Below are 13,652 nucleotides of genomic sequence, written 5' to 3'. Positions count from 1 at the left end.
GGCGCGGACACCTCCCTCTCTCCTGGGTGGGTTTTGGGTCTGTCCGGTGCTTGTCTCCGTTTGTTCAGTGACCTGGAAGGAGCGTGTGAGGTGTCCTATGGGCAAACGCAGAGCAATGAATGCCCTGTTGAGCCTTTTGTCTCCGGAGCTGTGGGTAAAGCTGGTCAGGAGCAAAGCTTTAAGTTTTCTGCTATAATTGGCTGCTGTAATGCTGAATTACCAAAATCACCTGTCAGTGTTTTATTGATTCCTGCCACATCCATGAGTTTCTTACACAAGTGGCCAGTTAAGGGCATGATGTGGAAACAGGGATCTGTCAGATCCGGCTGCCTGTTCCATTGTCCACTGACAATTAACTGTGCGTATACAATGGGAAGACAGAAGCTGCTAACGTTGTCACTCAAGTGAGGCTGGAAGATTATGAACCTCAAACATCACACAGTAAACCTGTTCTGTTGCTGGGTACGATCCCAACAGTAGGTTTTTCTGTGCCTTGGGGCACTCACTCTGCCATACATAATTTTAAAGTGTGTGGGATATCCTTTATTTGAAATGTAGTGACTGCCACTGCTTTTAGTAGCAGCGACTGCTACAGTGTGATGATGTGTTTCCCATAATCTCCTCTCTGTATTGTAACTTTTAGTTTATGTTGATTGTTGTTTGGGGTTGTTTTTAAATATGGTTGCATGCTGAGCTAATATCTTTGGTTAAGCCATGTGCAGTGACACATAGGTCCCTCTTCAGAGTTATTTGGTTCAGTACCCTGACGTGCAATTTGTTTAAATTCTCCTGTGCAGTACAGATTTGCCTTCATTTCTGACATACTGAGGTGTCCCTGTTAACAGGCTGAAGCATCAGCTGTTCAAAATGCATTTGTGAAATTGGCACAAGTGAAAAATATTATTCAAAGTCGCAATAAGCAAGACAGAGCTGAGAAGAAAAACTATGTTAAAGAAAACTAGATTTGGAATGTGAGGTACCTTGTCAGCTGTTTCAGTTCTGACCCATTGAAGGCTGTAAACCAGAACAGAACTGTGCGTCTGTTAAAACTATGGTTATGCTAACAAGTAAAAGCAAATTGCTGGAGCTTGTCATCTGACCAACACACCTTGTCAGGCCCATGTTCTTATCCAGTTCCAATAAAATGGTGAAAGAGATAATCTTAATCCACATCACTTTGGGTTCAACCTGAAAAAGGTGTCCTTCATCCATGGGGCAGACAAACAGCTGCTTTGGGCCTGCTGATGCCTGACCACAACAGCAGCACCATCCCTTGCTCCTCCTGAAATGATCCAATGAAACATGCAAAAGATTGTGTCCAAGGAAGAAGGGGGGTCACTTCACTGCACATCTACTGAAGGCTGCTGGTTTGCAACAAGTGCTTGTTGGAGCCATACGTGTTTTCTGACAGGAGCCCAGGACCATTTTTTTTTCCTGGTCACTTTTCATGAGTAGCCAATGGAAAGAGGTAATTCCCCATAAAAAGATGATTGTTCCTTGACAGCAGTAGCAGCTGTTACAGCAGTTATACTAACAAATATGAGCCAGTTTTAGATGAGTAAGTGAGCTGCAGAAATGATGCCAGCTGCCTGTGTGTTAACACATATACTTACTAATCACATATCCTTTATGCCAGGCAGGTATGCACCCACTGGTTAAATTAGTCTGTCTCTTAAATTAAATTAGTCTACACAATAATTATTCCTCAGTGGGGAAGTGACCCAACTTTTATTTTTTGCTTCTAACAATTTTCTTGCTTTAGCAGGCAAGAACAAGCTTTTCTCCTTCCTACTGTTTGTCTTGTCTTTGTTAGGCTGAAAGGAGCTTACACATCTCTTCAACTCACAAAAATGAAGTAGTAGCCATGAGATCTTTTGCTTTGTTTCTGCCATCCCTCCCTGCCTGTTCTCCCTGCCCTTTACACTGCTGACTTGCAGGACTGGAGAGGATGAAGGCAATCAGCTGTGTTTACTACAGTTGCATATGGCAAATTCAGCTGCCAGCTAATTACTGAATTCACTGCTCAACATCCCATGACTTAATTTTATTTTTTTCTTTGGGAATGAAATAAAACTGCAGATTTATTTTCCCACCTAGGTCTCTGGACAAAATGGGGAACAGATTAGTGAAGCCCAAGCACCTGAGGCAGCCCAACAGGCACGTGGCAAGCCTGGCTATTGGTTGTGCTGCCAGCCACAAGTTTCTGATGGACCCATGCCTAGGCATCAATGTGATCAATGGCCCAGCTGATGTCCTCTGCAGCAAGGTACTTGAACTGGAAAAGGAGCTGAAGAGAAAAGATCAGCAGCTGCAAGAGAGTCGAAGCCACGTTGCTGAGCTTCAGGAACAGCTGGCTATGCAGACTAAGGTCATAGCAGAACTCACCAAGGAGCTTCAGAGCAAGTGCATACAGCTGAACAAGCTGCAGGATGTTGTTAGCACTCAAGGAGAGCGCTCTCTTCAGCCTTCTCCATTTAAAGTCTCTGCTGATAGGAGGAGAGGAGCCAAGGAAGGTGTATCTGCAGAGCCAACAACAGGACTGTGTGATTTGAGCAGGCAAACTATGTTTTCCCTTGAAAAAGCAACAGTCCGAAAGGATTCCAGGTGAGCTCGTTTCAGAGGGCTTCTCTGGTTGTGTTACGAGGTCGTTACTTATATCATAATTATATCTTCTCTTAATGATAAATCAGGATTAAAATATTCATCCTTTTCATGTAGGCTTTGCAGCTGTGATAGACTCTGGTTGAGTTTGTGGGTAGCTTTAACCAAGAATCATCTGTGTCCCACAGACTTCAGATGAAGAGTGGTGGGCAGCCTCTGTATTTTAGATGAGAATCTTACTTTTTTTTTGGATTTATCATTATTGCCAACTTCCTCCTTCCCTCCAGCTTCTAACAATCATGGTGTAGGAACTGAATCTTACTTGTTCCTCTTTGAATCCAATTACACCTTCTAGACTCTGACAGACCCAGAAACCTCTGTGGTCAGAGCTGACCTTGCAGACAGAGATATCAGACTGGTATCCTTAAGCGTAACTTAGACCCTCTTTTACCTTGCAGTGTAGACATAACCTGAGAGTCTGTTTAACATGGTGGTAGCCACACTCTACCTGGATGTCAGCCAGTGACTTTAGTGCCTTCAGATTTGTGGGAAGCTTTGTTATTCATGGCATATCTGAGTCTTTACCATAGTAGACCTGAGAGTTATGAGGCATGTTTTCTCATCCATCATGTCCAGCACTGCACCTTAGAGGGTGCCTCATGAATCAGAAGGGCTGCCTGAGTCACCACAAAGAGCTGAGAACTTCAGCTGGCAGTGTTTTTCCAGAGCAAGGGAACTGCATTAATGTTTTATCAGAAGTACCTGGGTAGCTTAAATCATAGCTTTAAGAGTGTTCTGTTTGTAACCTGTCTCCTCCTTGGCACGATCCTTGTACTGCAGTCCACCACATGGTTTTCTAGGGTGCCTTCAGAGACAGAATTGTAACAGCAGTGAGGAGAAGAGCCAGTGGATTAGCAAAGTGCAGCAGCCAGAAACAAAGCAGGTATTGCAGCTTAAGCAATCCAAACATAATGCAGATCATTTTTTGATGTCATGGTGGTCAAAGTATTATTTGATCTTCCAAATATTTTGGAAGCAAACATATGCCAAAAAAAGCACCACAAATCTGTAGTGCTGTGCATTGCTATTGCTATGGCTCTAAGTTAGATAAGCCTGTGATACATATGCACTTGTGTAAGACCCCATCCCCTTGCTCTTGAGGCAGCCAAATTATGAAAGGCACAAACATTTGGTTTCCTTACCTGGTCTGTAAATACTGTAGTAGGTCAAGGTCAGGCAGTTCAGACACATAAGGACAAAGTGTAACTTTCACTGTCTGCAGAATTCTGAGTGCTATACTTAGCACATACTGACCCCTTAGCCTGACAGTGTCTGTAGGGGTGTTTGGAGTTCCTGCTACCAGTAGCTGCCTCCCCTTTACAGAGAAAGGACTTAATGCAGCCCCACTGCTGTGTAAGGTAACTTTACAGTGCTCCTTGTGCAAGGAGCTGCCTTAGAAGGAGGGGAAGCTCCATGCTTCTTGAATTTGCATTGATTCCAGAGTGTCACCAGTCCCTTTTAGAAATATTTGTAAAGCAAATGGCACAATTTTATGCTATTCATATGGCAGGGGTTTGAGTGCCATACTTTTGTTTGGAGTAACTCAGCATAGATGATTTTAATGACAGTTTAGAAGTATAGTCTCCTCTTCCATAGTTCTGGAAGGTTTTGTGCTCATTTCACGTATCAGGTTATATGCAATTACTGTATTTTATTGCAGTATTGTACACATGATGCAGGCCAGGATGAATCAAATTAGCAAGGTTGGCTTTAGATGAAAACTAAGTTAGAGCTTATATTCCAATAACCCTGTTGCTTTCAGCAGAAGGTAAGTTATGATTCCTATTTCTAAACACAGTCCTCACCATAGCTACTTGGTTTTATTTTCCTGCATCATCTCATCACCTTCACTTATTTTCAGTCATTACATGGCTAGTAACAATGTAAGTGTGTTTATGTGCCCTAGGTTTGTTCATTCCTGGATTGTCCTCAGGAGATTTTTCCCACATAACCTAGTTTTGATGGCAACCTCCCATTGCTTTATGAATACAAACAAGAGGAAGCCTTAAATGCCTCAGAAATCTGTCAGGGTTTTGACTTTGTCAACATTAGGAGCATGGGGGCTCGAAGGCAGAATTTATCCTTCAGCAGTAAAAGAAAACTATCAGCAGGGCCATAAAAGCCCCGTCAGTGCAGAAGTTGTTTAATTGCCTTCATTTCTGGTGAGAACTTGGGGCACTGCTTTATAGGCTGCCCTTGAGCCAGAACATACTCAAATCAGTAAGAACCCATAGATTGTGTATGACCTCCTTTGTTTTGGCTGGTTAGCCCTTATCCACAGATTCATCCATTGTTTCTTTTTCCATGTGTTCTCCTTAAAATCCAACCCCTGGGCTCTGCCAGCAGCAGCTCCAAGAAAGACAGTTCTTGTCTTTACAAGTCACCCATTTATTTATATGCATTTACTGCAGCAGGAAATGATGCAGAGACTGTCTCAGAGAGCAGTGAGAACAAGATTGTTCAATGGGATTGTTCCACCAGATGACTACAGCACAGACAATTCCCTCACTGACCAGGCTACCATCCCACAAGGTCTAAACAAGGCAGGCAGAGCAGTGTTTTAGAAATGAGAGGAATGCTTTTGAGAGCAATGAATGCTTGGTGAATAACAAACCCCAGCCATGCTGGGCATTTTAAACTTTTTGGTTTTTCTTTTGCAACCAGTGAGAAGAAGCTCATCACAGATGCCCTGAATAAAAACCAGTTCCTGAAGAGACTGGAGCCTCACCAGACACGAGACATGGTGGAATGTATGTACGAGAGGACGTTCCAGCAAGGGAGCTACGTTATCAGGCAGGGAGAACCGGGAAATCACATCTTTGTGCTCAAAGGTGAACATTGCTCACTTGTACAGCACACAAGTGCAAGAAACAGGAAAGGGGTTTGGGAGGTTTTGCAGGGAAATCACAGTGAGGGTGTTTGTGCCTCTAAATTATTTGTCCCTATGGAGGGCAATGCATGTTTTACTAGTGACTTTTATGAAACAGAGTGAGAGCAGTAAAAAAGCACCTTGGAAGCATGAGTCTTGATTTAATGTTTTTTCATGACCTTTTTCATACCTGAAAGTCCAGAGGCCAGCAGCTCCTTTCTGTTGTAGGTGTAGTCAACCCTTTCCTCTCCAGAGGAAAAACAGGTATTATTTAAAATACAGAGAACTGTTCAGTCATGAAGCCACTCCTGAAATAATCTTACTTGTCAACATTCATAAGATACCAGTTTTCTGTGTATGGGAAATTTAAAGATGAGGTCTTCATTCATTGTTCTCAAAGATGAGGGGTTGTGTTTTTAAAACCTGCTTGGCTCTTTCTGGGAAAAAAAAATAACTTTAGGATAAGAAGGGTTTCCTAAAATAAGGTCAACAAATCTTAAATAATTTGTGCTGACTGCTACTGTGCTTCAAATTGCTGTTCAGTTATAGTTTAACACCTGGAATTTGCTCCTATCAGTAATAAGGTCTTTCATCTTTTCACCATTAAAAAAATTTGTGTTAAATTTGCATATTTCATTAACTGGGGACCACTAAAAGTCTCAGAGACTCACATTAATTGGAACTCATACTATATATAGTATGAGTTCTGTTGAGGTGGGAATATTTAAACAGGTATATCAACAAACTGGTATAAGTTGGAAAGCACATTTTCTGACTTCATGTGGATGGGTTAGTTGGAAAAAATTATGGTAATTGTGTTAGGAAAACAGAAATGTTACAGGAAAAAAGAGGAGGCACTGCAATAATATGACCACAGTGTGGTCATATTATTGCAAGACAAAATGAAAACACTTTGAAAACAGATGAAATATTAGAAAGGAGAAATGCACCTGGAACTTTTTCTGGCACATTAGAACCTTTCTTGAGGAGATGGTGTGGGCCTTGGAGAGAAGAGGGCAGAACTTTCATAACATGTTTAAGAGAAGGTTTTTGGGGGCCATAAACTGTGAAGAAGTTCAGACTTTCTTAGACTTTTGCTAGTAAAGCTCGAGAACAACTTCTTGAATGAAGATTTAATGTGCTTTTAATTTTTCTGCCCTCTCCTTTGCATTCTGCATATACATACTCATACATCTGTATGAAGAGATAAACCATGAGTCATTTCTCCTGTGATCATTATTTTGAGACTTCTTTCTTTATACCACACTAGAGTATCTCAACCACAAGGGAATGGCTTGTTGTAGCAAAGCTTTACCCATCAGGATTTAGAATGGCCCTTCCTTCCAGAGCACATCTGTAGATTAGCAGTTCATTTAAAAAAATAAATCTTTACTGGTTTGTATACGTGTTTCAAAGCACTTTTTGCACTGTTGCTCCCGTTCCTGTGTTCCAGGGGGTGGCAAAGTCAGAAATACATTGATTTGTTTTTCATTCACTCTGTGCAGCTGAGCACAGGTTTAATAGCTATTATCCTGATGATTTTGGCAGAGGGCAGTCTGGAAGTCTTTCAGCAGAATAAACTCCTCTCCTCAATACCTGTGTGGACAGCATTTGGTGAACTGGCCATTTTATACAACTGCACACGGACAGCTTCTGTGAAAGGTACCTGAGGTTAAATACAGCAACCTTGCTCAAAATGAAAACTGTGGATTTTTGTGAGATCCCTCTTATACCCAGATTTCCTTTGAAGTTTTCATTTAATAGATGTTTGCATGTCTTGGTTATCTACAGTAAACTCACATATTTCTTCCTTGAGTTCTTTCTTCTTGGGAGCTCAAATACTATGCCATGAGCGTCATTCCATCTCTGGCATAACCCTTGATAAACAATTAGGCACCTCCAAATTGTGCTGGTTAGCCTGATCTGTAGCAAACTAACAACTAGGGCAGGATTGTGTTTTAATTGTGGATGCTTTAGTAGAGGTGGTGGTCTGTGGCTCTTATGTTCTTGTGCCTAACACAGTGCCGAGGATGAAATTGCAGTGAGTTTGAAAGCATATGAGAGCCATGGTGTTTTTAGTAGACTGGGTACAATTCTAATTCAATTTAAAATATGCAGGAATTTGTTGCTTTTGCACTTCTTTTAGTTCTGTATCACCATTATGTTACTGAGTCTTGCCTAGACCTCTTTGCAGCTGGCAGTCTGGGGACTGAGCAGGATGGAGTGGTTAAGTGTTGCTCTGATACAAATATTCCTCTTCCTGCATAAGACTGGGTGTACATCCATTAAATACCCCTGATTCCCTTTCCAACATGCCATACTTGCTCTGTGACGAACAAGTAAATGACTAAATATGGTTAAGTTCATCATTTTTCCACTCTCCACCATTTCATAAATAATACTTTGTTTGAAGACTAATTTCTGTTCTTGTCTGAATCTGCAGGGACTTTGTGCCACCAGTAAGTATGAAGAGTTCATGTTGACTTTAAAAGGAGCAACTGGAATAAAACAAGAAGTTGTTTGCTGTAAAATCTTTTGGTCTTTCTTCCTGCACCCAGTTTAGGCACTAAGTCATTGCTGGCTTTGCAGATGGAAGTTATTACATGTAATCTGTTTTTGTTGCTGCCTGATAAACAGAACAGCATCAGTAATATGATTATTTTTCTTACTAAGATGCTGTTCTAATTGAATATGTTCCCTATTTTTCTTTTTTGCCTGCTGTATAGTATTAGCATTATAAAGTAGTGTTTCCGCATAATAAGATGTCAAGCTGCTTTAGGCCTTTGCTAGCATTAATTGCTTTTGAGGTAGGACAGGAATTGTCCAATTATGGACAAGAAAAGGTATTTGAATACTTGTAAACACTGCAGAAATGCACCCCTCCCCAATAGCTTTCCTGTGATCCTTGTGGAGGCAGAGCAGTGCAATGCCATAACTGAGCATGAATAGTGAACACACATGTGAAACCCTTTCCTGATGCTGGATCTGCTGGTGCCCTTGTCCTGCAGCCTGTGAAAACTCACAAGTGAAGGATTTCATCCAAACAGCATCTCAATGGTTGCTGCTGCTCAGCAGCATCTTCACAGGCAGGAGCTGTATATGAAATTTGCAATGTGATTTACCCCTATGTTTCCAAATTTCTCTCTTTTTTTTTAATCTCATCTTTCAAATTGCAGGCATTTTTCTGACTCTATAACTGCTTCATTTAGTTAAGGTGCAAGATACAGGAAATACCAATTTGCAATAAGCTGGATACTTGCCATGTTTTCTTCGTGCAAAGTAAACTGAAAGATGTTATCCAGGAGAGAAATAAAACCAAAGTAATACCTTTGTTCTCCCTTCCAGCATCCAGAAATATTTTTGATCTATTTTGATAGATGACAGATCATATGTGTGTATTGTGTACAATGAGAAATGACTGTGCTTCATTTTAAACCTGGCATTTTTGTTCCCTGGAAAAAATGGTTTCCTGTTGATGATAAACAGAGGAAATCAGTTGTCCCAATTTTTTTCTGTAAATTTTATCTCACAGAAAACATAGTTTTGTTCTTTCTTAGGGCAGAAGGAAAACTGCTGAATATGGTGTAGCATCTTTTAAAAGAAGAGATTAAATTTAATAGAATCACCTTTTGCTTAAAAAAATAACAACTGTTTTGTTGTATCGGTGATTGCACTCAGAAGCTTAGTGGTTTGCATCTTTGATGCTGAATCCTGTGCCTGCTTACCATATTAATAGTTTGATTATCTTTTGAAAATGAGACATTAATATTTTGATTACCCTTTATTCCCTTATATAATGGATAGTTTGGAGGAAAAGTGTATGAGGACCACAGGAGTAAATGAAATTAAATTTATTTCTTGACCTCTGTTTTTTCTATCTTAGTGCAGATAATTTGCATATAATCTGAATTAGAGTTTGATCCAGGGCACAGTATTTAATGACATAGGTTTTGGAAAACCAACCATATTCTTCTTTCTTTCCAGTCAGCTTGTTTGCATTTTACAGCTTTTGAGTGCAGTGACTGTCTGTGATTAGGGTAGATTTTCCCAAGTGTTCAGCCCTGTCATTTCCAAGGTTGCTCAGCCTATGAAATTGCATGGAAAGCGTTCCCTAGAGGAACCATTTGGAAATCTATTCCTTACTTTAGTGAGCATTTTTTAAGTGGTAATTGAATTCTTTTAAAAGTCTGATTACAATAGGTGCTAGATATTTTAAAATTCAGCCTTGGACCTTGTGAAATACCTAGTCTGTCTTCTACCATGAGCTGATTCTGTAATAGCATCTATCAAATAATTTGGAAACATTGCTGATTTTGTTCTTTTGTTTTGTTTTGTTTTCTCAAAGCAATCACTAATGTTAAAACATGGGCACTGGACAGAGAAGTGTTTCAAAATATCATGAGAGTGACCGCACAAACCAGACAAGAGCAATACAGAAACTTCCTTAGAAGGTAAATATGATGAATTTCTATTTCTGATACTGCGTTGTGCTACTTACTAAGGTGCACAACAATACTGTCTTGTAAACAGAGAGAAAAAGGTGCTCTTCATGCAAATATGCATCAAAAGCCTGAGTAATTTGTATTTTTTTTTTCTTTTAAGATTCGTGGGAGTTTTTTTCCATTTTAATTGTTTTTCTCCTGCATCACACTAGAAAACTTCAATAGGTGCTTGAATGCCTTTAAGTAGTAGTATAAATGTATAGGGAACTTACAGGTCTAGCATTTAGAACAATGTAATAAATAAAGCTAAGTAAATCCTCCAACGAGTAGTTAGTTTGCTGCTGGAGTATATTAAGGAATATTCCTTATCCTTTGGAGATTTGAATATGAGATCTGCATGTCTCTCAACTTATGAACTAATTCCAATCTAAATTACTAAGGAATCTGCAGAGCAGAATAATTCTCTCCTGCAGGGACCACTGAGAGTGGTGCCATGCTTCTCCTTAGGAAGATGGGGAAATTAGATGCTCCAAACCACAATTAGCTGATGTAATATTCTATCTTTTTAACCCAGAATGGCCATTCTGTTATGTCTTCAAGATGCCATGCACAGAATGCCTGTGTATTTTCACATCCCTCTCCACCTCTGATTTCTATACACATTTCTTTGCTGAGCCTAAATAGATAGAAATTTCTATAATTTCCTAACTTTTACAAGTCCAAGTGATCAGAGTGGAAGGTTTTTTCATTCTTACCAGCAGTTTCACAAAGGTTTTACTGTAATTAGATTCTTTCCATAGCTGTCCAGACTACTGAAGTTTTTACCTTTGATTTTGCAGTCTCTGCAGTGCACTTGAAAATATATTCTTGAATTGCTATCATGTGTTTGGTTTGTACTTGCTGGATTCTTTTGAAATCAATCCTTCTGCCCACTAAAGTCCTTCCTCTCCTGAAATATAAAGTTGATTTACAAGCTGACCAATGTTTGCTGTATTTCTAAGTTGTGAGAGTTTATCTAAAAACCAGGATGAGAATGCTTGAACCTTCCAAGTTAAGATTTAGTTGTGTACTGTGTTCACCACTAGTTTAACTAGTTATAAAATTTGACTGTAAAAATTGCATAGATGAGAAGAGATCATGAAAAATTGTTAATGATAGTTACTTTGGGTTATGGGGCTTTTTGTTTGTTTGTTTGTTTTCTGGAAGTGTGTCTCTGCTGAAAAACTTACCTGAAGATAAATTAACCAAGATCATGGACTGCCTGGAAGTGGTAAGATATTAAGTTTTTCTAAATAATATTCAGTAAGCTTCCAAAATAACAAAGAAAAATAAAAAGCAACCAAGCTTTTTTAATATGAGAGTGGTTTTGGAGTGATCAGAGCTGAATTCCAGGTTGGCAGAAAATAATAACATCTAGTGACATAGAAGTAAGTTATATTTTTGGCATCAAAGGAGCCAAGCAAGTAGTTAAGAGGATTTGTAATCTATCCTTTATTAAGATTAAGTACAAAGTTGCTCTCCAGGACTCTTTTGGTAATCAAATTTACCTCTTTGTGATGTGGATACGTAATACTTTCATATCCCTTGGACCACATACACTGCAAGATGTAAGGGAAGAAGGCATTAGGTCCCCAGCACATGAATCCAGCCAAATACCTGTGTGCCTGACGGCTGTATTTGCCAGCAGCCTTTGAAGGTAAAGGCCTGATCTATAACCATAGCTGGGGTTTTTTTCCAAGGATAGTGGTAACTCTTTATTCTTTTTGCATGGAGGCATGAAGGATATAGGAAATTAACCATCAGTGAAACATCCACGTGTTAAGAACTCTGCATAGTAACTTTCAAAGATTTGTTGGACAATATTTTCTCTCACTTGCCCCCCACCAGGAGTACTATGACAAGGGAGATTATGTTATTCGGGAAGGAGAAGAAGGAAACACCTTCTTTATAATAGCAAAAGGAAAGGTAAGGTCTAATAAACCTAGCTGAAAAAATAACATGTACAAACACTTGTATCTCAAAAGCTACCTTATGGGGTGTGGTCTTCAGTAAAAATGATGCAGAGTGTTTCTGCACATGCTAATAAATTCACAATATCATGATAAAAGCCTGGAGCAGCATTGCAGAGATTCAGGGGGCCTAATTTTTCATTCACAATGAACTCATGTTATACTATTCTAATTACAGTGTAATTAAATTGTGTCCTGAAGCCTCTTGACTCTGTGGCACAGATGTAAAGCCTTTTTTTTTGTAATTTTTTTTTGTAATTTTTTTTGTAAATGAGATTTGACCCTACGCCTTCTCCTACATGATGCAATATCTGATGGGCAAAATATAGACTTGTGAAAAGTCCAAGTAATGGAGTCCTAGGCTCAATGGAGAATGGCCTTTGAGGTGTCTGAGAGCCCTTTCATTTGTTAGTCCCAGAGGAGCAAGGCAGCAGCCTTTATCCTTCAGCTGATACATTGGAGGCTGACACAGGACTCTAAAGAATTAAACCAGGAGAATTTTCCACAACAAACTTCCAGTTTCCAAAACATCTCTGTGTCTGTAGATATTCTAGTTTGTTTCTTGCTAACATGGGCATCAGCAGAAAGTGCTACTGTGGAAGCAGAGTTTCGTGAGGGGAAATGTTAGTTAATTCTTCTGGAGTGTTGCCTATTTAACTGAGAAGACAAAAAGCTCATCTGACATCTGCCCACTGAGGGAACTGAAATATTTTTCAGTCTTTCATTAAAATGTGACTTACTCTGCTCTGTTTCGAAAAGAATGAGGAGAAGATGTTGAGGTCTTGCCAATAAGGAATATATTCCTTCTTCCCAGCAAAAATCAGAGAGGGGTCAGGGAATGTTTGGGTGTAATTTTTGAGAGGAAGGGTAACAATATATATCTGTAATTCTTTCTGCAGCATTACTGAGTTTAAGACATTTCTCAAATACACAGAATAGAAAGAAAATCATGCAATACTTTGAAACTTTCCCTTATAAAATTTTTGTTCCTGTGCTTTGCAGGTGATAGTTACCCAGAGTACTACAGACCACTCGCAGCCTCAGGTGATTAAAAATCTATACAAAGGAGATTACTTTGGAGAAAAGGCTCTCATTAGGTTAGTTCACACTGTCTGATTCATTATGTGAATATCAGGATCTCAGCTGTCCCATCACTGTGTGTCAGATTCTACAACTCATGTCTGTTTTGAATATATTTCTTTTCATTGTAAAGTCAGTAGATGAAGGTAGTGACCAAATTTGTATTATTGTTTTGAGGGGTTGCAGAGAGAGCTTGAAAGTTTACACTGGCATCTACCTTTGGTTTTCCCTGCAGAAGTCAAATTCTGGCCCTCTGCATTGTGGCTTATTGTTAATACTTCAGTAAAAACTGTGCTGAGAACTTATGCCAGGTTGTAATTGCCAGAATGGATAAGGTCCATTGTGAGTGGAACGAGCTCTTGTTTCCACTGCCCATGGCAGTAAGAAACAGAGAAGAGGAGTCACACAGTACGTATTTACGTGTGTGATTGAGGAATGGGTTTGGGAATGTTTTATATCCAAGGACTTTTTTAGAAATAAGTAGTGAATCCTGATGTAGTGGTAATTACATCTCACCTTAATTTCTTGGAAACTTACTAAAGGATGTCATGATCCAAACCCTATTGAAACTGGAAAAAATACTGTGCTAGA

At 39.5% G+C, this 13,652-nt stretch overlaps 1 protein-coding gene across 1 annotated transcript in view; it reads left to right on the top strand.

Annotated features, from left to right (window-relative positions):
• Positions 1-2,110: 2,110 nt before the first annotated feature.
• PRKG2 (protein kinase cGMP-dependent 2) overlaps positions 2,111-13,652 on the top strand; it is a 21,799-nt gene continuing 10,257 nt past the window's right edge. Inside the window, exons 1-7 of the mRNA XM_031066375.1 lie at positions 2,111-2,604; positions 5,326-5,492; positions 7,079-7,192; positions 9,876-9,981; positions 11,179-11,242; positions 11,860-11,937; positions 12,984-13,078. Coding sequence (XP_030922235.1) covers positions 2,111-2,604; positions 5,326-5,492; positions 7,079-7,192; positions 9,876-9,981; positions 11,179-11,242; positions 11,860-11,937; positions 12,984-13,078 — 1,118 coding nt within the window. The remainder of the gene's footprint in view (positions 2,605-5,325; positions 5,493-7,078; positions 7,193-9,875; positions 9,982-11,178; positions 11,243-11,859; positions 11,938-12,983; positions 13,079-13,652) is intronic.

Source organism: Geospiza fortis, unplaced genomic scaffold (assembly GCF_000277835.1).
Source record: "Geospiza fortis unplaced genomic scaffold, GeoFor_1.0 scaffold11, whole genome shotgun sequence".
Classification (NCBI taxonomy): Eukaryota; Metazoa; Chordata; class Aves; order Passeriformes; family Thraupidae; genus Geospiza; species Geospiza fortis.
Note: the sequence above shows the minus strand (reverse complement) of the source record. Positions and strands in the feature narration are given on the sequence as shown.